The sequence below is a fragment of the Barbus barbus genome, assembly GCF_936440315.1.
Source record: "Barbus barbus genome assembly, chromosome: 41".
Lineage (NCBI taxonomy): Eukaryota > Metazoa > Chordata > Actinopteri > Cypriniformes > Cyprinidae > Barbus > Barbus barbus.
The window spans coordinates 4,824,047-4,848,246 of NC_136719.1; the positions used below are offsets into that span (position 1 = coordinate 4,824,047).

At 40.4% G+C, this 24,200-nt stretch overlaps 1 protein-coding gene across 2 annotated transcripts; it reads right to left on the reverse strand.

The window, feature by feature from the left end:
- Nucleotides 1-317: 317 nt before the first annotated feature.
- On the reverse strand, nucleotides 318-24,176 carry LOC306860363 (transmembrane protein 106C-like). Of its 2 annotated transcripts, XR_013783377.1 has the most exons (11): nucleotides 24,042-24,145; nucleotides 22,414-22,654; nucleotides 17,667-17,730; nucleotides 17,123-17,282; nucleotides 11,476-11,616; nucleotides 10,536-10,585; nucleotides 10,382-10,435; nucleotides 9,911-10,063; nucleotides 8,233-8,270; nucleotides 7,895-8,091; nucleotides 318-1,188 (listed from the first exon to the last, which is right to left on the reverse strand). XR_013783377.1 is itself a non-coding variant. In XM_079402025.1 (8 exons), the coding sequence occupies exons 2-8, from the start codon at nucleotides 22,616-22,618 to the stop codon at nucleotides 9,949-9,951; spliced, it is 789 nt and encodes a 262-aa protein (XP_079258151.1). In that variant the 5' UTR covers nucleotides 22,619-22,654; nucleotides 24,042-24,176; the 3' UTR covers nucleotides 9,024-9,948. The 2 variants fall into 2 exon arrangements, 1 of the variants encoding a protein (XP_079258151.1); XM_079402025.1 differs by lacking the exons at nucleotides 318-1,188; nucleotides 7,895-8,091; nucleotides 8,233-8,270 and having other exon boundaries at nucleotides 9,024-10,063; nucleotides 24,042-24,176.
- Nucleotides 24,177-24,200: the final 24 nt, after the last annotated feature.

Consider the following 24,200-nt stretch of genomic DNA (forward strand, 5'->3'; position numbering starts at 1 on the left):
TAGCTTTCGGCTAATTGCAGAAAATAAGCTCTGTGAATGAAAAAAAAAAAAAAAAAAAAAAAAAAAAAGTTACTGATTAGTAACTACAAAAAAAAAAATAGGTCATAATGTTAATGATTAGTTTCATTAATACCTTTAGTAAGAATGATGGGAACCCAGTAGTAACAACTCAAGTGTTACTACATCCTTTTAAATCAATGATAGCTATTTGAAACAGTATTCTAAAGTGAAGAACATGTTTATGAATTTTGAGGCCTAAATATGAACACCAGAAGTAAAAAGCTAAAGTTAGACTATAAATGAATTACACAAACTTGAGCATCATCACCATAAAGCTTCCGACAACTCTTCGGGTGTTTATTTATAATCTACAGGCATTTGACCAAAAACCCATTCAAAACTATAGAACTAAATGTACCAAAATACTAACTCGTTTCTGGGTTTTAAGACTTTCTGCAGCATATTCAGACCTTGTGGTCATAAACAAATCACAAAACATCTTATAAGGCAGAAAGTCATTCACTTATGTATGTATACAGGTGGCCTGTGGCTCATCTTACCCACACGGACCATTTTTCATGCTTTACACAACAGATAAGTCAGACATTCACATTTTGGTTCAGCATGAACTAAGCCATAATTTGTATGAAAATTCAACGTTGGATGATATTGCAAATATATTTACCATGTACTTTCCTTAAATGAAATGATGATCTCGTCCTGAAAATGCAGTCACATGCTTTATTTTGTTGCCTAAAACAAGAAGTGACATTTACCCTTGTTTCTCCTGCATGAAATCACAAATGTCTTTAGTGACAATGAATAACTGTAACTCCGAGTCATTTAGAAACGCACCCCATATGGAATCGGGACTCAAGCCATCTCCATCCTGGATGATTTGCTCTGATCTCCAGACAGTGGAGAGCTCTCAGCGGTAACAGACCTCAGATATCTCCATCGCCAGCTCTATCAGCTCACTGGCCTCCTGACAGGAGTTCATGAAACCACAGTCAAAATCCACGTTACAGCCGCACCAGTCTTTTCCTTTGGACGGCTCATCCGAGGTGTTGTAATACTTGTAAGAGGGGAAGCAGCGGCCAAACGCTCTCTCGCAAGCATCAGGAAGCATGGCCATGACGTCACAGAAGCGGCAGTAGAGGCAAGCCAGCAGGATGGAGGCGCAGTCATCTGGAGACGGAAATCAACAAATCAAACATGTTTCAGAGAAACTGGGAGCCTTGCTTGACTGTGCAGAATTTCGGGTGAATGCTTGCTACAGTAGGTGCTTCTGGGTTGCTGAGAAAGTCAGTTAGGTTATTTGTAAAACAGTTGTGGGCCATGCTGTCCCTATAGTGAAAAATAAATGGTAACACTTTATTTTAAGCTCTCTTAACTAGTTGCTTATTAGCATGCGTATTACTAGAAAATTAGCCATTTATTAGTAGTAATTAAGCGCATACCGGTATTATTCTACATCCCTAATCCTACCCATTACCTAAACTTAACAATTAACCTTACTAACTATTAATAAGCAGCAAATTAGGAATTTATTGAGGGAAAAGTCGTAGTTAATAGTGAATAAGTGTTCCTTATTCTAAAGTGTTACCAAATAAATATACTTAAATATTTTTGAAATACATTTATTTCATGCTAAGTATACTACACATACATTTTCATATTTATGTACTTAATAAAATACCCTGTAACTGTACCAGTATACTAAACTGGTACACTTAGTCTGCTAAAGTGGAACAACTCATTTTGTACTTAATGCACTTTTATTGTGAGGAAGTAGTGCTGGAGTCCAATTAAATATATACTGAGTATATTTGATTGTGCTTAAGTGGAACTATTGCAAGTATACTTCAGGTACAGTTGAAATATTTTGCATTTAAAGACTGATATTATTCAAAGATCATACAATCCTCATCAAAAGTGGCATTAAAACACATTTTAGACTTAATATTAAGAAATGTGCATTGTGCACAAGTGATACACCGAATGAAGTTTAATTATAATTTTTATATCAGTAAGTATCGAGTTATCTGTCAGTAAATGTGCTAATAGATTTGAACTATACTTAGTATGAATTAAATGCATTTTAAATATATTACTTTTTCACTAGGGAACTCACAGCTGGCTATTGTGCAGCAAAATGCATGAAAAAAAGTTTACACAAAAAGTGGGACAGGACTATGTGCAAAAAAAGGGGGATAGAAGATAAAAAGTTGTGACTGCACTAAAAATTGGGTAAATTTTTTTTTAACCCAATTTGCCAATAACTTCATAATTACTAAGAAACGTCAAGTAATAGGCTGAAAAAAACCCCATTAAGTTTTGAAGTGGAAAGACAAAAACAGTATTTTCTTGTAAAACAAAATACCATACAGTAAGCTTTGTATTATTTACAACATAAAAGCCCATCTATCTAGAATAGTCCCTAGGTGGCAATAATAATGCAATAATGCTTTAGCAAACACTAATAATAATTTATTTGATGGAAAAGACCCTTACAGCGGCTATAGAATGGCACAATCATACTATCATATCCAAAATGCATGGTGATACCATAGTACAGTACTGTTTTTGTCATTGATAGCTGCATGAATATTTGTAAAAGATCATTCTAGTGGTCACTTAGTTTTAATAAATATTCCATTGCATATTTACTTTCAGCGTGCGATGGAAGTGCTGGTGTTTTTTTAAGTTCAATGTACATCACTCATCACTCAACACTTCTTCTTGCATACATTATTTATTTTTGCAGACATCCGTGCACCGCGTTAAGTGCAGGCTGCTCTAATTACACTGAAAATGGCAGCAATCAGCCGTTCCAGACAGGATGAGAGATGGATGGCTGGAATGAGAGATGATTGAACCTCTATGCATCCTTTCATCGGCACGATTCCTCAGAATTATGATTATGGCACATGTGTGGCCGCACTTGCCACTTTGCACAGAATCAGACTAATGCCACATGTAAAGCCTTATAGACAGGAACTCTATAGGTGTATAATTATATTAAGGGTTGTTGGGGCAGAAACGGAGCACATAATGCACAGCGGGGAGAAATAAGTGGTCACATGAAGCCATTAATATAACCGTATCCATTCCCCTGGTGAACTACCCTAACAGCTAGAGAAACAGAGCGACCCAAATAGAGTTCTGCTATATAGGATGAGCACACAATAGTTAGAGAATTATATTATATAATATATATCTCAAAGTACAGGTTTATGGTCATCTATGTTGCATAAGGCTTTTATGAGCTCTGTCACTCCATGAGTCTTTTAGCATCTGTTGGTGTAAGTGCTCATAAAAGTGCACTTCACTCTGCATGAGAGGTGCAAGCACATCAAATTAACATGTGTACAAGTGTGTCTGGGACAAGAGTGAGTGACTGATACTTCAGCAGGTGTTGAAACAACAGATTTTAACAGTAAAGGATTTTGAACAGCAACCAAAAACCATTTTAGCTGTGTAATTTCTGCAGGATAAACAAAAATGGAGCAATGCATAATATACTTCATAATAATAACACTAAAAATTCCACTGTTTTCAACCTAAAAACCTATGTTGCTGCCTTAAAGGGCACCTATTATACAAAATTCACTTTTACATGAATGTGTGTTGGCAGTGTGTGTACACAACCACCCTGCTATAATGATAAAAATCCACCCGCTCCTTTTTTTTTTATCTCTATAAATCATAAGCAGTGTCTCAGAGCTTACTGATCACAGAATCTGTAAAATGTGACATCTCACTTTACCTGTCCCACCCATGATAGTTGACTGACACAGTCGTATTAACCGTGGCCCCCTCCCTGAGTGAGCTGCACACACACTATCTGCCATGTTTATCTTCACACCAGAGCATTTAAAAGCAGCGTTCAAGTGAGAAATGTCTTGTTAAAGCTTTAGAAGTTGTTCAGTCCAGAGCAGTGAGTGATTTTCTGCTTTTATTTTATTGTTTGGGTCATATTAACAGCGTAGACCCAAACAGCGCCCAGTATAGGTACTGTATATTACACTGCTGTCACTTAATACACTGGTCTAATATAGACATTCGATTTATTTCCAAGCTCTTTAACTTCACAGACATAACCGACTGTGTTTTTGTAACTTAAGCGTGTTTTTAACATAAACTTGTGTGAACTTTTAGTACTCACATGCCGCTGCTCTCTGTTCGCATGCTTCGGATGTGTGCATCCAGAAAAACGTATATCAGAAATTTAAACTGATATGACTTTAAAACGCGTGATTTCAGCGCGATATACATGATATTCAAAACCAAATGTTTTTTGGCAGAGATCTGAGATACGAGCTAAAATTGCACAGCCCTGTTCTGGGAAAGAGGTAGAGGTCTGCAAGCCCGTCGGGTCCCGCCTGCACAATACGCAACGCATATACGCATGCATTAGCATACAGGTGACAGTTGACCATGCAGACGATCAGGGAGAAGTTGGAGCGTGGGGAGTTCCCAATGCTTCGGGAAATGCTGCATTGTGGATCATCCATGCATTTGATGATGATCCTGACTCGCCATCTCCTCATTGGATGCACCTTTAGAGAGAAATGCATCTTTAGGGATTTTATAATGAAAGAGTTTTTGTTTTTCGCTTTGAATTATTTAGTTTTAAATTAGTAATTCAAAGCTTTCTATAGATATGTTTATCAAGTCAGTGAGGCAAGTAATCGCTGTGTTTCGGTTTATCAGAAGCACTCCTGCTCAAAACCGAAAGCGCATCCTGTTTTTTTTTTCTCTCTTTATTTTATAAAAGCAAATAAAAGTAGACCCTTTACAGTTTCAAACAATGTATTACTCTTAACTTTATGAGCAAAAATGATGGCGTATTTTCAAATGTTTCCAATGCAAGTGATTGCTCTGGCACATCCTGTAAAGCACGCTTCAGCTTCCACTCTCCGCACAAACAACTGGATATGCGTCAGCACACATTTATCTAGGTTAAGCCTTTAAACTAACATTGTGGAGCTGTTTTAAAACTATAGATTTAATTTTAGACAAGTTATGATGATTTGAGAAGGCTAAATTGATCAAACATAGGTGCATAAGTGCTTCCGTAGCCTGATGGCAAAAACTGAGAGACTTAGGAGGAGCTTCTTCCATCAGGCTCCTAAACTCTAACTCTGTGTCATAACATCACTTGACTCCATGTAAATATCAATATATCTATAAGCTATTCATAATTTTGCTCTACCTCATATTGCTGCTATTTAAATACCCTGTACAACTTTTTTGCACATTCCTCTTTATTACTATTTATGTCAACAACATACTGACCCGCACATTTATATTTATAGTTTTTATCTTTTATTTTATTTTATTCTTTTCTTTTTCTTAATATTTGTATTCTATACAATTGCACTGTCCTTGGAGCGGACCTGACTTACATTTCACTGCTGGTTATACTCTGTATAATTGTGTATGTGACGAATAAAAATCTTGAATCTTGAATCTGATTGTGCAAGTAATTTCTTTAAAAAAAAATGTTTTAAAAACAAGTTGAATCTCAGATAACTTATAAAAAATGTGAAATTCCTTAACTTATTTTGATGAGTATAAGTAATGTAAAAACAAAAGTTACCATATCATGACTTACTGATCATATTTAGTCTTTTAGTGAATATATAAAACCACTCTTCTTTTTAAACACTGAAATGTCAGTTGACCATTTTAACTTATGCTGCATTTATTTAATCAACATGCAGTAAATACAGTAATACAGTACAATATTATTGCAATTTAAAATAACTGTTTACTATGTTATTAATTTTTAAAACAGTTTATTTCTGCAATGCAAATCAGAATTTTCAGCAGTCATTATTCCAGTCTTCAGTGTCACATCTTGCTCAAATTTATTATTATTTTCTTATAATCTTTTATAAAAATGCAGTTGTCTGTCACTTTGGATCCTTGCTGAATACAATCATTAATTTCTTCTAAATGAATGAATTAACGAATGAAAAAAATCTTACTGACCCAAACTATTGAATAGTGTGTAGATAAAACTTTATACATTACATATACATACATGTAACTGGTCTATTTGTGCTAAAAAATTAATAATAATTAATCACACTTTATTTTAAGGTCCAATTCTCGCTATTAACAAACCATTAACTACAACTTTTGCCTCAATAAACTTCTAATTTGCTGCTAGGGATGTAACGGTATGAAAATTTCTAATCACGATTATAGTGACCAAAATTATCACGGTTATCAGTATTATCACGGTATTGTTAAAATGTGCTGGAGATGTTCAAAAAGTACCGAAACATAAATCACTTCACCAAGTTTCATACTTAAAAATCAACAAACAGCAAATAAAATGACTTTTTGTTTGCATAATCACTAAAACAATAACATTACCAGTGAGGTCTGGATTTTAAATGACAATTTGACTGACACCAGTTTAATAGCATGTTCAAATAAATAATGTAAATGTTCAAATAAAGCTTTGAAAAAGTTTAACATAAAGGTAGACCACACATTTCAGCCTTTAAAGAAAAGGGTTAAATTAAAATGATAATTAATAAATGATTATATGTATTTTATCTGCTCCATAAATAATCCTATATAGCTTATCTGAATTGTTTAAATGTACATAAGTTTGTTTTTCATCAACCGGTTAAAATTTACAGCAGGTCATGCAAATTTGGTCAATTTTTTGGCCAGACAGAAACTGCACACAGACTGAATGTAATTAAGTGTCTGTAAATCCACTCTCTGGCACCAGGTGGCGCTTTATACGGAAAAGCTGAATTACAGCTGATTCCCGTGAACTCCGCGAACACTTCCTTTAGGTATTACATGGAGCGAAGATGAAAACAAAATGCCATCGAATTGTTTCTGAAGACAGTCAGATCCTTCAGAGGTACATTCATATGATTAATTCATTGATATATTAATTTGTATAATTCCCTCAGCACTCTTTTAAAACCTCCCAGCTTTTCCGCCCTGTTTTCACTCAGAACGAAACTACTGTGCTGCTGTGCGCTCGTGACACTGTTACTGAAAACTCTGCTTTATGCTGGACAGTATTTATTTATCGCGAGTTGTTTAAATCACGGTAATCGAATACGGTTTTAATGATAATTAAAATATGAAACGGTAATACTAACCGCGGGGAATTTTATCATGATTTATCGTCAAACCGGTAATCGTTACATCCCTATTTGCTGCTTATTAATAGTAAGTAATAGTTGTTAAGTTTTGGTATTGGGTAGATTAGAGATGTAGAATATGGTCATTCCGAATATGTGCTTTAAGTACTAATAAACAGCTAATATGTTAATAATAGACATGCTAATAACTATAATAACTACTTAATAGTGAGAATTGGTCCCTAAACTAAAGTGTTACCAAAATAATAATTAAATAACAATTTAAAACTATTATATGTGGTGTCCACCTGTAAAAATGCCATTTTTTATTTAATCATTATTTCTATATTATCGTTTTTCTTATGTCACAATCATATCAATATTTTATTAACTTAAATTTTGTAATATTATTCATATAATATTAATATGGTTAAATTAATTGCTTTATTTATCTTCAGATGGATATTTCATGAGGTTTTAATTGAATTAACAATTTATTTTTATTTATGAATTTATAAAATTATCATTAAGTGGTACACATGGGCCTTCATTAAAACAAATGTCTAGGTAATATTCATTAATATTAATATTAAAGCACAGTTGTTTTACACACACAAACATAAATCAGCATTAGGCAGAGTGCAGTTAAAAGTTAAACAGGTTTAAGGACACTGTCCCAGATCAGAGTCTTTAGCAGCCAGGACAACTTCTACATGCTGGACACACCTTTAACATCAAACAGAGCAAACAGAGAAGTGCTGAAGATGTACCTGCAGTGTCAGGCTGATAGGACTCAAAGGAGGTGATGGTGCTGCTCTGGACGCTGGGTTTTTCACACGAGCAGAGCGAAGCACTGGATCCTGCCCACTCACTGTCCCCAGAGGACACGGGCTCCGCTTCAGCGTCCACGTCCTGCTCCGAGATGGTGCTCAACCTTCTCACCCCGCTAACCACAGCTTCACTCATTCTGCACGCAGAATGCAATCATAGATGGAAATGAGAACAAATATTACAGCAAATGGACATACTAAAATAAAACATTGAGGGGGAAAAAAAAAAAAAAAAAAAAAAAAAAAAAAAAAAAAAAAAAAAAAAAATCACTCTATACCTTGAGTGATTCCAGCAGCCCTGCCTCCTGATACGAGCCTGTCAAGAACAAATGAGCTAAATACTTCAGTCGGATCTGAGCTTAACACGTGCCAGACTCAACCAATAGTTTGTCTGTTAGGTCTAAAACTATGCCAGAACAAGATGTAAATGCTGCGCAGATGAATCTGCAGGGTATAAAGAGCACTGGAAACAATAATGCGACTGACTTGAGCGTGAGAAAGATATGAAAGGAATATCTATAACCTGTGCTGAATAAATTATTAAACCCCATCCATGTGCAAAGAGTCTCTAGAGAGTTTCCAGCGTGGCTGCAGTTTTGTGAAATGGATTTCATCAGGGCTTTTGTTACTGCATCATTTCAGTGATGGTTCTTTGGTTTTAATGCTACTAAAAAAGAGAAAAGTCAGGCAGTTTGCAAAGCTTTGTCCTACAGAAGTGAAATTGACGGTTTATATTCAAAATGTTGAATATGGCATGCGGTAATTGTAAAAATGGTGGCTACGCAAAAATACAAACGTATTGACAAAAAAAAGTTTATTTTTCTTTGCAAACTTGCAACAATCTGCTTTAAGCATTTTTATTAACATCTTATTTTCTCAGTTCATACAGTGAAAAACAATCAAATCTCAAGGCACGATAAGGAGATTAAATATAAAAATAGCAATAAATTACCCTAAAGTGCAACTTCGGGAAGAAACAAATGCCCTTTTTAAACATCTACACTATCCAAAAAAAAAAAAAAAAAAAAAGTACAAAAGCTGTCATTGTGGAATTTTTTTTTTCCCCCCAAAAAAAGTAGACCTTTGCACCGCTTTTACATTTAAACATGCATATTGGTACTTTAAAGTTATATATTAGAACCAAACATGTACATATTAGTCCCTATATTAGTACCTTTTGAAAGGGTACCAACCCAAGAATAGCTTTTGTTCCTTTTTTTCAGAGACTAAACGAGTAAGCTGATTCTCATGGTTGTGGACAGTCTAATACATTGGTCTAAACACTTGGTGAAAGCCCTAATGTTTGAGTGAGAACAAAACATCCTGCTATGGTACATCTAATTTCCTCAATCTCAGTTTTCACGGCATCACAGGAGTAAAGTGATACTCTTAATTGATTATTTTGTAACAGCTCCCTTATTCTCAGTATCTGAACTCGTTTCACTTCACAACAAATCAAACCTATGAGAAGATACACGCATTCATTTGTTCTGATACTTTGAGTTGACTGATTTTGCTGAATGTGTCACTTCAAAACCCATCGATCGGAGAAATGACTAGATATCTTTGGCATTGCAGAGACAATTAGAGACATTTGCATAAGAATGCATAAAATGTGTCACAGAACAGCTCATTCATCAAAACAAAGTATTTTAAAGTGCACCTCATCATTAACAACCCATTAATTAAATCTCCTTTTTATCAAATCACTGCAAAATTATATATCACCCTTATTAGACTAATTAGATTAACACTACAGCTCTTGAAATGGCAAAGAATCACACCATCATTTTCTGTGCTGAGGGACCAATTCAAGCCATATCTTACATCACAGCTGCTCTGTTCAATGGGTTCAGTTTCAGTGCAGCTCAAAAATTGGAGTCAAAATTGATGAAACTGAGCTGCTATGGAGAATCAAAGCGTCTGATGATAAGCGTCTGCCGGCTGATGCTTCACCTGAGCAGTTTCCCATTCTGAGGGAAGTGAGGTTTAGATCAAACCATTCCTGAGGGCTGGTGGATGGTGGAGTTGGCGCCACAGTCGATGTAGCGGTAAGCTTCCAGTGTGTTCTGTGCCGCCCGCACCATGTAGGAGGTTTTCACAGAGGTCCTGGGGTGTGTAAGAGAAGCGGTCAGGACCATTTCATGAAGAACTTACTACATATACTCAAAAAAAGGTGTTTATCAAAGGCAAAACGGTTTGTAAGGACCACATTTAGTGTTGCTCAACAAAGTTTCACAGGAAAAATCAACTTATTTCAGAAGTTGTGCTTGTGCATTTTTTTTGTGTTCAAGCTGATCATGCAAATTTGTGGCATTGACCTTTTTTTGTGACTGCACCTTTATGCTTCACTTCACGTCCAACTTTCAAATGTAGAACAACAGTAGAATACGAAAAAGGATGTGAAAACAGTGATGAAAAACTTACTGCATAAACACCACAATGTTGTGGACCTTGATACTTGCCATGGTGCAAAAGGCACTGAGAAAATAGAGTGAAAATATTTCAAAAACAGAAGATCAGATTCACAGATTAATGGGGATCAGCATGTTCATCCAAAGAGAACCGATTTGATACTCACTAAACGTAAGAGAGACTTCCTCCAATCTCCATACTGACAGTGAAGTTGACCTGCATTAAAAAGCAACAGCACAACTACTATCCAATTTTTAATAATCAGTGTCTGTGTCATTTCTCACACTTAAGGATTGTCTATAGTGTTCAAAAGTCTGGGGTCAATAAGATTTTTTTCTCTTTTTTTTTTGAAAGTGAGAAATTATTTCTTTACTCAGCAAAGACATTAAATTGATCAGAAGTGACAGAACAAATATTTATAATGTTACAAAATAAATGTTGTCCTTTTGAAATGTAAAGCTGAAATTCTCATCTCCAGGCCATCCAAGATGTAGAGGAGTTTGTTTCTTTGTAGAAACCGATTTGGAAAAATGTAGCATTATATCAGTTGCTCCGCAATGGATGCGCTGCAGTGAATGGGCGCCGTCAGAATGAGAGTCCACCAGTTAACATCCTGTGCTTTTTATTAACCAGATGTTAACTGATGGACTGGAGTGGTGAGGCTTACTTGTGGATTGTGATGTTTTTATCAGCTGTTTGGACTCTCATTCTGACGGCACCCATTCACTGCAGAGCATCCATTGCTGAGCAACTGATATAACGCTGTATTTCTCCAAATCTGTTTCCATGAAGAAACAAACTCATCTTGAATGGCATGAGGCTAAGAAAATGTTTAGCTTTTTTTTTTTTGGCATGGACTGTTCCTTTAAACTTTCTATTCAAAAAATCCTGAAAAAATGTATTAAGGTTTCCAAAAAAAATATGAAGTAGCACAACTATTTTCAATATTAATAATAAATGTTTCTTGAGCAGCAAATCAGCATATTATAATAATTTTCTGAAGGCTCATGTGACACTGAAAATTCAGTTTTGCATCACAGGAATAAATTCCATTTAATATATATTCAAATAGAAACAGTAGAAAACTGATTTTGGGCTCATCACACCTGTCTCTGGCTGAGAGGCTGAATGTGGATGACATTGTCTAGCTGTTGAGATCCGATGACTGTCTTCATGTAGAGCACCTGGCAGCTCACGCTGTCCACCCACACCGTGAAGAAATTAGAGTTGGTGAAGTTCAGAGAGCTCTGTTAAAAAACAACAACAAAAAGACAGTATTCAGTAAAGTTCAAAGCCAAAATTTGTGTTTCTTTAAATTACTTGTCTGACTAGAAGCAAATAATATCAGACCTTAGTTTTTTTGCACATACAATGATTTTATGTCCAATCTAACAATTTTAACTAAAGCCGGGCTCACACTGTGCGATTTTTAATAGTCTTTTGCGATTGTTGCTTGTCACACTGTACGAACATGATCCCCATGTCAGACTGTAGGATCTCAGTTGTCTTAATGTCAGACTGTACGACAGTCAAGACGCGACAAAAACGGACGTACTTTTTTTTTTTTTCAAAAACGGACGTACTCAAGAAGACTTGTCCGGAGTTCTCTTTCATAGGTTCACTCAACGCTGCGTAGCTTACGCAATGGGAACACCCCTAGGTGTGACGATTGTCTGAAGCCCTTATAGAATCACGCCAATTCATTGGCTGATGGCGCGAGATGCCGCCCCTACGTCATACGTGATTGACATAGACCCGCGATCGCGCCATCTTACTCCTCAGATTTTCCTCTCTTCAGAAGCGTTCGCTTCTCGCGGTTTTTCTGGCCCATTTTCGAAGACGTTAGTCTGGGATTCTTTCCACTTCAGCGACCGCATCTGTGGAATTGTATTCTCCTAGTGGTGTGTGGAATGGATTTTAGTCGGTGCCAACCGCCGTGCTCTCTCCTCATCGCGAGTGATGACCAGCACGGTAAGTGCGTCAGATGTGTGGGCCTGGCCCACGCGCGAGACGCTATTTTTGGCATTTCCAATTGCAAGTACTGCGAGAATTTTACTTTAAAAACCTTGCGCGCTAGACTCGCGGTTTTTGACCGAGAATCTGCCGTTCTCCCTCGCCGCGCTGCTCCGGAGGCCTCCTCCCTCCGCGAAGCCGGGGCTTGGGGTTCGGATGCGGAGCTCGAGGCTATGGAGAGTGAGCAGTTTTCACTTTCTCTCCCTCCATCGCCTGGGCGTTACCGCGCGATTTCTCCGGTCCAGTTTTCTCGCGGCTGTCTTGCACCCAGCCCGGAGGCACGGGAAGCCGTTTCCTTCGGGTTGGTTCCTCCGCCAACTGTGCCATCCTCGCCGGTAGTGACGTCTCGAGGAGCGCAGGTCACTTCCCCTCTTCGGCGACCATTGAAGGTAAGAGACACTTCAGGTTTTCTCCCCTCAGAGTTGCTGCAGGCTGCAGACATTGTACACGCGGTAAGGGACGCCCAGCGCTTTCCCCCCGCGCCAGTATCTCCTGCCCTTGCCTTTATGGCCTCATTAGGTCATGCCTCTGTGCACGAGGACGCTGTGAGCTCTCCTCTGCTTCAGCTAGGTACTTGCCCCTCCCTTCAGGGGGACGTTCAAAGCAGGGACCCCGTGTTGGTATCCCCCTTGATATGTTCCACTCCGCTACCTCTGTCGGCCTTCCTCCACGCCTGGAGGGACCTGCCGGGAGTGTCGCCCTGGATTCTTCGTACAATCCAGTTTGGTTACACACTCCAATTTGCACGCAACCCCCCCCGTTTCAACGGGGTTCTTCTTACTGCTGTGAACAGCGCCAACGAGGCTTCTGTCCTACAGCAGGAAGTCTCCTCGCTTCTGCTCAAAGGGGCAATAGAGGAGGTCCCCTCTTCGGACCTAAAGCACGGCTTCTTCAGCCGTTACTTTCTAGTCCCGAAGAAGGATGGGGGTTTGCGTCCTATACTAGATCTGCGCAGGCTGAATTACTCTCTCTACAGAGGGAAATTCAGGATGCTGACGCTCAAGAGCATTCTTTCCCAAGTCCGAGAGGGGGACTGGTTCGTCACTGTCGACTTGAAGGATGCCTACTTTCACATCCAGGTGGTTCAGAGACACAGGAAGTTCCTCAGGTTCGCCTTCGGGGGAAAGGCTTACCAATACAGGGTTCTTCCCTTTGGGCTAGCTCTGGCCCCAAGGACGTTCACCAAGTGTATGGATGCGGCTCTAGCCCCGCTGAGGCTCCAGGGCATCCGCATCCTCAACTACCTGGACGACTGGCTCGTTCTAGCCAGTTCCAGGGAGCAGGTGATTCGTCACAGGGATTCTCTCCTTTTCCACCTTCGTGCGCTTGGCCTCCGGCTGAATGGCCAGAAGAGCGTGCTCACTCCAGCTCAACAGACCACATTTTTGGGGGTCTGTCTGGACTCAACCTCGATGCAGGCCCGTCTGGCCCCTGCTCGGGTGGAAAGCATCCAGTCGTGCTCGGCCCGCTTCAGGCTAGGCCGTCGCGTATCAGTGGGCTTGTGTCGCAGGCTCCTGGGCCTTATGGCAGCGGCTTCCCCGGTTCTCCCCTTGGGGCTGCTCCATATGAGACCATTCCTCTGGTGGATGAAGTCCCTTGGTATTCACCCCTCTTGGCCATCCCTCCGCCTACTAAGAGTGTCAGGCGCCTGTCTTCGCTCCCTCTTAGTGTGGCGGGACCTCAATTTTCTCCACACAGGAGTGAATATGGGGTTAGTCTGCCGTCGCCAAATGATAACGACGGATGCTTCCCTCTCAGGGTGGGGGGCGGTCTTCGAGGGAAGACCGGCTTGCGGTGTTTGGTCAGGCAAGTACCTGACGTGGCACATAAACGGTCTGGAACTGAGAGCGGTTCACCTAGCTCTCACTCACTTTCTTCCATTCCTGGCGCACTCTCACGTCATCGTCAGGACGGACAACATGGCGGTGGTGTCTCACATCAATCGCCAGGGGGGCTCCCGATCGCGCACCCTGAACAGGCATGCACGTCGGCTGCTTCTTTGGGCACAGGGCAGATTCTTGTCCCTGAGAGCGGTCCATGTCCCAGGGGTCCTGAACCTAGCGGCGGACTTTCTGTCAAGGCAAAAACTCAGGTCGGGGGAATGGATGCTGAACCACCGGACGGTGGATCAGATTTGGGAACGTTTCGGCGCAGCAGAGGTGGACCTCTTTGCATCTCAGGAGTCGACTCAATGTCCCCTTTGGTTCTCCCTCTCTCATCCTGCCTCTCTGGGGATAGATGCGCTAGCGCACCCATGGCCAGACATGAGTCTGTATGCTTTCCCTCCGATCAAGCTCATCCCAGCAGTATTGTGCAGGGTGAGGACATACGGAGTCCGTCTTCTCCTAGTAGCCCCGTTCTGGCCTTCCCAGACGTGGTTCTCGGAGTTGGTCTCCCTTCTGGAGGGCGAGCCGTGGGAAATTCCAGTCAGGAAAGACCTGCTGTGTCAGCTTCAGGGCAGAATTTGGCACCCACATCCGGAGATCTGGAAGTTGTGGGTATGGCCGATCATAGGTCGCCCTTAGCTTTTGGTCTCTCAGATGGAGTCCGTGAGACCATTAATAGTGCCAGGGCCCTTTCCACTAGGAAGCTCTACTCCTCCAAATGGAGGGTTTTTGAATCCTGGTGCTTGGCTCATGTTGTAGACCCAGTTAACTGCCCGGTTGGTTCAGTGCTGGAGTTCCTACAGGATAAGTTTTCGGCTGGAGCGGCCGCTACCACCTTGAGGGTCTACGTTGCGGCTATTGCTCCTCGAAGGGACTCAGACGATGTCCCGCTGGGTAGACATCGTCTAGTATCTTCCTTTATGCGTGGGGTTAAGCGCTTGAGGCCGGTTCGTCCTCCTAGTTTCCCTTCTTGGGACCTTTCTGTTGTCCTGAAGGGGTTGATAGAGTCTCCTTTTGAACCTCTAGAGTCAGCTCCCGTGAGGATTCTGACATTAAAGGTTACTCTTTTGTTGGCGTTGGCCTCGTTTAAGCGTGTGGGAGATCTGCAGGCTCTGTCGGTCAGCGAGTCCTGCACTGAGTTTGCTCCTGGTCTAGTCAAGGCATTTCTGAGACCTAGGCCTGGTTATGTCCCCAAAGTTCTCTCTACGTCTTTTCGTTCACAGGTGGTAATGCTGCAGGCTTTCTCTCCCTCCTCCTCGAGTGAGGGCGATGATAGGCTTCATCTGCTCTGCCCTGTTAGAGCCCTGAAGGTGTATGTGGACCGTTCCAGCCAGTGGCGTAAGTCCCTACAACTGTTGGTGTGTTTTGGTGCAGGCCGCAAAGGGCTAGCTGCATCTAAACACACAATATCCCACTGGGTTAGGGATGCTATTTCGTTGGCCTATGAGGTGCGCAGTCTGCCTTCACCTCTGGACATCAGAGCTCATTCCACCAGAGGGGTGGCCTCCTCCCAAGCTTTGTTTAGAGGGGTTCCCCTGGAGGACATTTGTATGGCGGCAGGTTGGTCCTCTCCGCATACTTTTGTGAGGTTCTATAACCTTGATGCAAATACAGCTCCTGGTTCCCAGGTTCTCTCTGTTTGAACCAGCTAGGTTTGTAGTGCTCTGGTCTGTAATGGGCCAGGTCTGGCAGCGCGGTGGTATTTCGTTCCCATTGCGTAAGCTACGCAGCGTTGAGTGAACCTATGAAAGAGAACGTCTCGGGTTACTTGCGTAACCCATGTTCTCTGAGTAGGGAACGAGACGCTGCGTCCGCTGCCAAGCTCCTCTTGCTGTCGACCTGCTTCTTCGACAGGAAAATCTGAGGAGTAAGATGGCGCGATCGCGGGTCTATGTCAATCACGTATGACGTAGGGGCGGCATCTCGCGCCATCAGCCAATGAATTGGCGTGATTCTATAAGGGCTTCAGACAATCGTCACACCTAGGGGTGTTCCCATTGCGTAAGCTACGCAGCGTCTCGTTCCCTACTCAGAGAACATGGGTTACGCAAGTAACCCGAGACGTTTTACATCAATACATGACCCGCGTTCTCTCGCTATAATGGCAGCTAGCAAACAACAGCAACGTGTAGCGTTAGTTTTATTAATTACATGCCTTGATGTTAAAAAAAAAAACGAAAAAGACGACCTGTGTGGAGCAAGTCATGGCTGGGCAAAAGAGGACTTTATGGACTTCCAGCTCTACAGAGCGAACTTGAGGTAATTTTGTTATTCGAGTTTAAACATCCTGCACCTTAATAAATGAACTTTACGTAAACTTTACTTTGTACATATATTGTTTTTACAAATAATGAATGGTTTGAAGTTGTCGCGCTAATTGCGTCATCAAGTTCAGTGCTCCTATTGGTTCTTGGTTTGACGGTCGTCGTAGGAGATGTCACACTGCAGGAAAGTGTCTGAAATCTTCTGACACTGCCAGAATTTAATCGGAGGAAAGAATTTATCGCAACGGCCATTAATCGGCTGTCGGTGAACATGTCAAACCAGCGATCTAGACGACCGATTTTAGCCTAGGATTATAGGAATCTTTTAGGATTATAGGATTTTCAAAATTTGTCTCAGACGAACAAATCGTGGCCAAAATCGCACAGTGTGAGCCGGGCTTAACTCTACCTAAGATCCGTTACATAAGTTATTACATATGAATACAATTTCACTGAACAGGCACTATTTTGATTCAATGTTGTTTCCAAACAGCAAGGCTTGAGAAGAAAGGCCTCGGGACAACATTTCTTTTATTATTAATTAATCCATCATAAAAAAAAAAAAAAAAAAAAAAAAAAACATAAATCACCGTCATGTTGATGATCACTTTGCTGTTGTTACGGTCAAAATGCACAGTCACAGAGCGAATACCATCATCAACAACCAGCACAGGTCGTGGAAACAGGAAGAACGCCACCAAAAAAGATGCCAGTAGACACAAAATCACTGACAGCACCACATATAACTTCCTGCCAAGAGAAGAATTGCAAAATCATGAATCTATTTCTGTCTGTAAAGACATTTTTTAAAGAAACAGTTCACTTGAAAATTAAAATTGTGTCATCATTTCCTCACCCTCCAGTTGTTCCAAACCTGTATGAGTTTATTTCTTCTGCTGAACACACACACACAAAATATTTTGAATAATGTCTGTAACCAAACACTTCAATGACTTCCACCATATTTTGTTCTTCTTTTGTGTTCAACAGAAACTCACATTCAGGATAGGAACAACTTGATGGTGCACAAACGATGACAATTTTCAGTTTTAGGTGAACTATCCCTATTACAAACATCAAAAAAGAACATCAAGACTGTTTCCAATAGAAAAGTATCTGTGTGTGATAACGTACGTTCTCCTTGGCTGTAACCTTTGATCACTGTAGGGGATCAGAGCAACTAACTCATTCACCTGCCCTGAAAGAGAGAGAAAAATAAATTAATTGATTCAATAAAGAAGTTCAGATAACATGTAGAATCACACAAAAGTGCATGTGGTCATGTCATCTACACCACCTCATGACCTCAATCAATACAACAGATCATCTGGTGACTGGTTGCTTTTACACAACATCGGATGTGAACATTGTGTAAAATCGTTTCAGAATTTAAATGCAAATTAAAGAAAGACTTAAATATTGGGATATCCCTTCACTAAAGCAAGGAACCTAGTTCTTCAGAAATGAGAATTCATCAAGAATGACCATAGACATTAATGAGAAATACAATGTAAATATAATAATTATATTATATATACCAGCTGATCAGAGCAGATCGGGACACAGAATCAAAGGGGAAATCGCGCGGCGGCGGGACATGCTTCTACATCAATGAGAGGTGGTGTACAGATGTAACTGCGTTAAAGAAGATGTGCTGTTCAGATCTAGAAACGCTCTTCATTAACTGCAAGCCGTTCTATTCGCCGCGGGAGTTCTGCTCGTTCATTCTCGTGAGTGTCTACATTCCACCGCAAGCGCACGTGAGCACAGCTCTACAGAAACTAACTGATCTGATCACAGACACAGAACAACAACACCCGGACTCTGTTTTAATCATCCTCGGGGACTTTAATAAAGCAAATCTCTCCCACGAACTGCCAAAATACAGACAGCATGTTACATGTCCCACCAGAGACAGTAATATATTGGATCACTGTTACACAACAATAAAGGATGCATATCACTCTGTTCCACGAGCAGCTTTAGGACTCTCTGATCACTGTTTGGTTCATCTTATTCCATCCTACAGGCAGAAACTTAAGTCTGCAAAGCCTGTATTAAGATCTGTTAAAAGATGGACTAACGAAGCAGAGCGGGATTTACAAGCCTGTTTCGACCTGACTGATTGGACTGTTTTTGAAGCTGCGGCAAATGACCTGGACGAGCTCACAGAGACTGTAACATCTTATATCAGTTTCTGTGAGGACATGTGCATTCCTACCAGGACTCATCTATTCTACAACAATGACAAACCATGGTTCACTGCCAAACTCAGACAGCTCCGTCAGGCCAAAGAAGATGCTCACAGAAAGGGGGATAAAGTCTTGTACAAACAGGCCAAATACACACTGGAAAAGGAGATCAGAGTGGCAAAGAGGAATTATTCTGACAAACTCAGGAACAAATTCTCTTCCAGGAACAAAATTACTGGACTTAATGACTACAGACCTGTGGCCCTAACGTCTGTAGTAGGGCTGGGCGATATGGCTGAAAACTGTATCACGATATCAGTGTTTCATATCGGTCGATATCGATAATTATTGATTTTTTTTTAAGGTGGTACATCAAGTTCGTGGTATTACCAGTCTTGGCGGGGACGACGGTCTTGCATAATTTGCAGACGACATTTGGTCTGACTACGGTCAGACTTATAATATCCAAAAACTGCCATACTGGGAGCTGACTTTCTCTTTTATTTACAATTTCCTCGCTCGCTGCGGCACTCATTTTCTGCTTATGAAGAGGAATCCAGCAGACCAGCCAATAGGGTCTGGCTGCAGACGTGCACTCTCAGCTGCGTGTGCGCACTTAAGACACGAGACAACGATATGGCGCAACCAAACCTGATACTGTTACATGATTGGCTGTTAGCGTGTCACTCCATACGTTGCTAGGTTACCAGAGAGCGAGTGCCTTTGTTAATGCAACCAAACTTGCTTCGCAGCCTTTGTTTTCTTCCGACGAAGAATAAAAAATATCGAACGTTTTATCGAACACATTTTTTATTGATATCGTTCACGTGTCTATCGCGATACATATCGTTATCGTTTTATCGCCCAGCCCTAGTCTGTAGCCATGAAATCATTCGAAAGACTGGTTCTGGCTCATCTGAAGGACATCACTGGACCCCCTGAAGTTTGCCTACAGAGCAAACAGGTCTGAGGATGATGCAGTCAACATGGGACTGCACTTCATCCTGCAGCATCTGGACAGACCAGGGACTTATGCGAGGATCCTGTTTGTGGACTTCAGCTCTGCTTTTAACACCATTATCCCGGAAACCCTTCAAAATAAACTAACTCAGCTCTCCGTCCCCACCTCCGTCTGTCAGTGGATCAACAGCTTCCTGACAGACAGACAGCAGTTAGTAAAGCTTGGTAAATTCACATCCAGCACTCGTACCATCAGCACTGGAGCTCCACAGGGCTGCGTTCTCTCCCTACTGCTCTTCTCCCTCTACACCAACGACTGCACCTCTAAAGACCCCTCTGTCAAGCTCCTGAAGTTTGCAGACGACACCACACTGATTGGCCTCATCCAGGACGGTGACGAGTCTGCTTACAGACAGGAGGTTAAGGAGCTGGCTGTCTGGTGCAGTCTCAACAACCTGGAGCTTAACACGCTCAAAACTGTGGAGATGATCGTGGACTTCAGGAGAAACCCCCCTGCTCTCCCCCCACTCACCATCATGAACAGCACTGTGACTGCAGTGGAGTCATTCAGATTCCAGGGCACCACCATCTCTCAGGACCTGAAGTGGGATATTCACATTGACTCCATTGTCAGGAAGGCCCAGCAGAGGCTGTACTTTCTTCGCCAGCTGAGGAAGTTCAACCTGCCACAGGACTTACTGAAACAGTTCTACTCCGCCATCATTGAATCCATCCTCTGCACCTCAATAACCGTCTGGTTCAGCTCAGCTACCAAATCTGACCTCAGAAGACTACAGAAGGTAGTCCGGACTGCTGAGCGAATCATTGGTACAACCCTCTCCAGTCTCCAAGAACTGTACTTATCCAGAGTGAGCAAAAGGGCTGGTAAAATCACTCTGGACCCCTCACACCCAGCACACACCCTCTTTGAACTGTTACCGTCTGGTCGACGCTACAGAGCTCTGAGCACCAGAACGACCAGACACAGGAACAGTTTCTTCCCTCAGGCAATCCATCTCATGAACACTCAATAAATAAACATAGAACACACAACTAATTCATTATCCATTCACCACACTCACTTATTTTTATTTCTATTTTTCTCATTTCTAATTTGCACATACTTGACCTGTACATACATAGTCGCCTATATTATATATTATATATTGTGTATTTTTTTATTTTTTGCTGCTTTGTACATTGGTTATTGGCTATTTCTTGTTATTTTGTTTTATTACCTGTGTCCTGTCCTGTTGCTGTCTTTCTGTTGCACTGTGGAGCTTCTGTTACTACAACAAATTCCTTGTATGTGTAAACATACTTGGCCAATAAAGCTCATTCTGATTCTGATTCTGATAATTAGTGCTGTCAAACGATTAATCGCACCCAAAATAACAGTTTTTGTTTACATCAGTGCAATATGTATGTATATATAAACACACACAGAGTATATATTTAATATATAAATACATGCATATACATGTATATCAGGGATGGAAATTAGCACCCGCCACCAGCCAAATGCGGGTGATTGTGTGTTGTGGCGGGTAAACTCGCTTCACCTACCGGCCACCGTGGCGGGTAAATAAAAATAGCATACTGTTTCACCCGGACGGCGGACACTTTTAGAGGAGGCACACCTTCAAAAAAAAAAATGTGGCGTTACATCGCAGGCGTTAAGAGGTCTGCAGAGAAAACATCTCAGGAGGAGCCAGTGGACAAAGAGGCGAAGGTCAAAAAACATTTTTTTAAAGAACGATGGAGAAAAGCAGACAATGGGGAGTCCCGTGATTGGTTAGTTTACGAAGAGACAAGTCTGACAATGTTCTGCTCGGTATGTCGTCAACACGCTTCAGAAGATGCCAAAACTAATAGTTTCATTGTTGGGACTAAAAACTGGAAGCCATAAAAGACCACGAATCATCCGATCAGGCGTAAATTGGACTGGGAGTGGGGAGGATGGGTGGAGGAATGTTAGTTTTTTGTTTAATCTGCCCTACTCATTTAATGAAATATATATCAGTTCATGGTTTGTGTGTGTATAAGAGAGAAAGAGAAAATGTCAGTATTTCATTGAGACTTGAGATTAAATAAACTGCTTAAGTATTGTAGATCTTGTAGTATTAATTTTCACATGCAGTTACACATTGTCGGTTAAAAACTAGAAAGTGGCTGGTAAAAACATTGAGTGGCTGGTAGATTTTGAAATCCACCAGCCACAGTGGCCGGTGGACAAAAAAGTTAATTTCCATCCCTGATGTATATATGCATATTCTTATATTATAAATAAAAATATTTAATATATAAACAACATTTTTCTTAAATATATACATGCATCTGTGTTTATTTCTATATACTTAATACATATACAGAGTACACACACACACACACACACACACACTTTAACGTAAATAAAACTTATTTTGGATGCGATTCATTGCAATTAATTGTTTGACAGCACTAATAATAATAATAATAATAATAATATAATAAATTCCGCAGCTGCATTACAATAATGAGAATTCTTTGGAAAAAATCTGTCACAGTGTAAAAGTTTTCTTCTAATATTGATTGAGTGATTATAATAAAAGTTATTCTAATACTGGGATCACTGACTTGAACATCTTTTGTCTGGTTTTCAAGTTGAAATGCGACCTGGACATGTTTTCACGAGATCCTTACTTTCATTACACTCAAACGGAAGATGTGTGTTTTTTTGACATCCATACCTGATGGGATGCGTCCAGACCCCTGGCAGGTAGGACAGGTGATGCTGTCTCGGCCGGTGAACTCCACATATGGGAACTGAGCGATGTCCTCCTGTCTGTCCAGACCGTCTAGAGAGTCATCCCCACCCATCAGAGACCCCTTGTGACCGGCCCTGCTGTGACGGGACAGGAGCGAGCGGCCGTGTCGGCACACAGATGCACCCATGAGAAGCACACCCCAACTCCAGCCTGACACCAGCGACTACAGACAGATGATAAGAGTCAGTAAGTGCATAAACAAGCAGTGCTGGGGATTAACTACTTGCATGTAACAGTCTAAAATATTTAATTACAGTGTCCTTGTCACAGTGTAATTATATATCCAAGTACTGAGTAATATTAATTAACTCCATGAACTTACTATATGTTTAGGATTTGTTTTAAGGTTACTTGCATGTAGTTATAAATGATATATTTTTATCTTAATAGTAAGTACATGCAACCTGTGTAACAAGGACACCTTTACAGTTACACTAATCAGTTACAGTTACTGAGAAAATAAAAAAAGTATAATTAAATCACAGTTATATCTGAATTTGTCACACACATACAGATTTAATTGATGAAAATGCACTAAAATATGAGACACCAATGTTTCAGGAGTTTAGGACACATGCTTATTTGAAAACTGTTTTATGTATATATGCTTTATGTTTTAAGATTAACTGTTTTGTTTTGTTTTCCAAGGCATTGTTAAATGCCAGTGTTTCCTGTCATATGCAAAGATTTGATTTAAAAAAACAATATCATATTTCTTATGCTGCTAAAGTCTGATTTTGTGGTGGTGACTGTGCTTTAAAATTAAATGATTATCATCATCTTAATTCAAGTGATGAATGATTTTGAAAGTCTGACATTAAGGTTAACCCCGCCTGCTATAAATGCTAACAGTTGAAAACATTAGAAATTTATAAAAGTAATTACAAAGTAATCAGTCACATTAATAAATTAATTGAAATGGTTGCATTTTCATAGTAACCTTCCCAACACTGTATACATATAATCCAAAAGCAATCAGAAAACATGACCTAAAATGAGTAATCTAGACTACATTACTTACTAATTTACATTGTTTCATCCCATCATTTGTATTCAGTAAAAGACTACCATGTTTATGTAAACCACCAGTTAATTGAGTTTTATTAGCATGACTGTGACAAATCATGGCCATATTATACATATATTATCACATATAACACAAACAACAACACAACAATAGCAAATACAAGGTAAATATTTAGCATTGATAAAGAAAAGGGTGTTTAGTCTGTCATAATAAGGCAGGAGGATACACTTTTCTTTCTCTAGTTTCTCAATGTGGCTCGCTTGCTGCACAATTTGAGCTATTTGGGTAAAAAAGTGTTTTTATATTTGCTGCAACTCTCTCTCTAGATAGATATATATATATATATATATATATATATAAATAATGAATAACTTGTCTGGTTCAGTCCAGTCTATTATATGTTCAGCTGACCGGAGCAACTTTATTCATCTGTACACGTTGTCAAGCTACCGTTTGGAAATGTACATTTTGATTACTTGTCAGTTTGAGGTGAAGCTCGTGAGACTGAAAAAGCATGGCTTACCTTTCAAGTGTCCAGACACGCCGATATCAGCTGCTGCGGCGTGATTGAGGGGCATTTGTTTGTGTTTGTGTCTCTCGGTCTCTGCTCTGGAGTCAGGGATCAGTGCAGCGACTCTCTGCTGCCACCTGCCGCTCTGGAGACCAGCTGCAGGAGGGATTA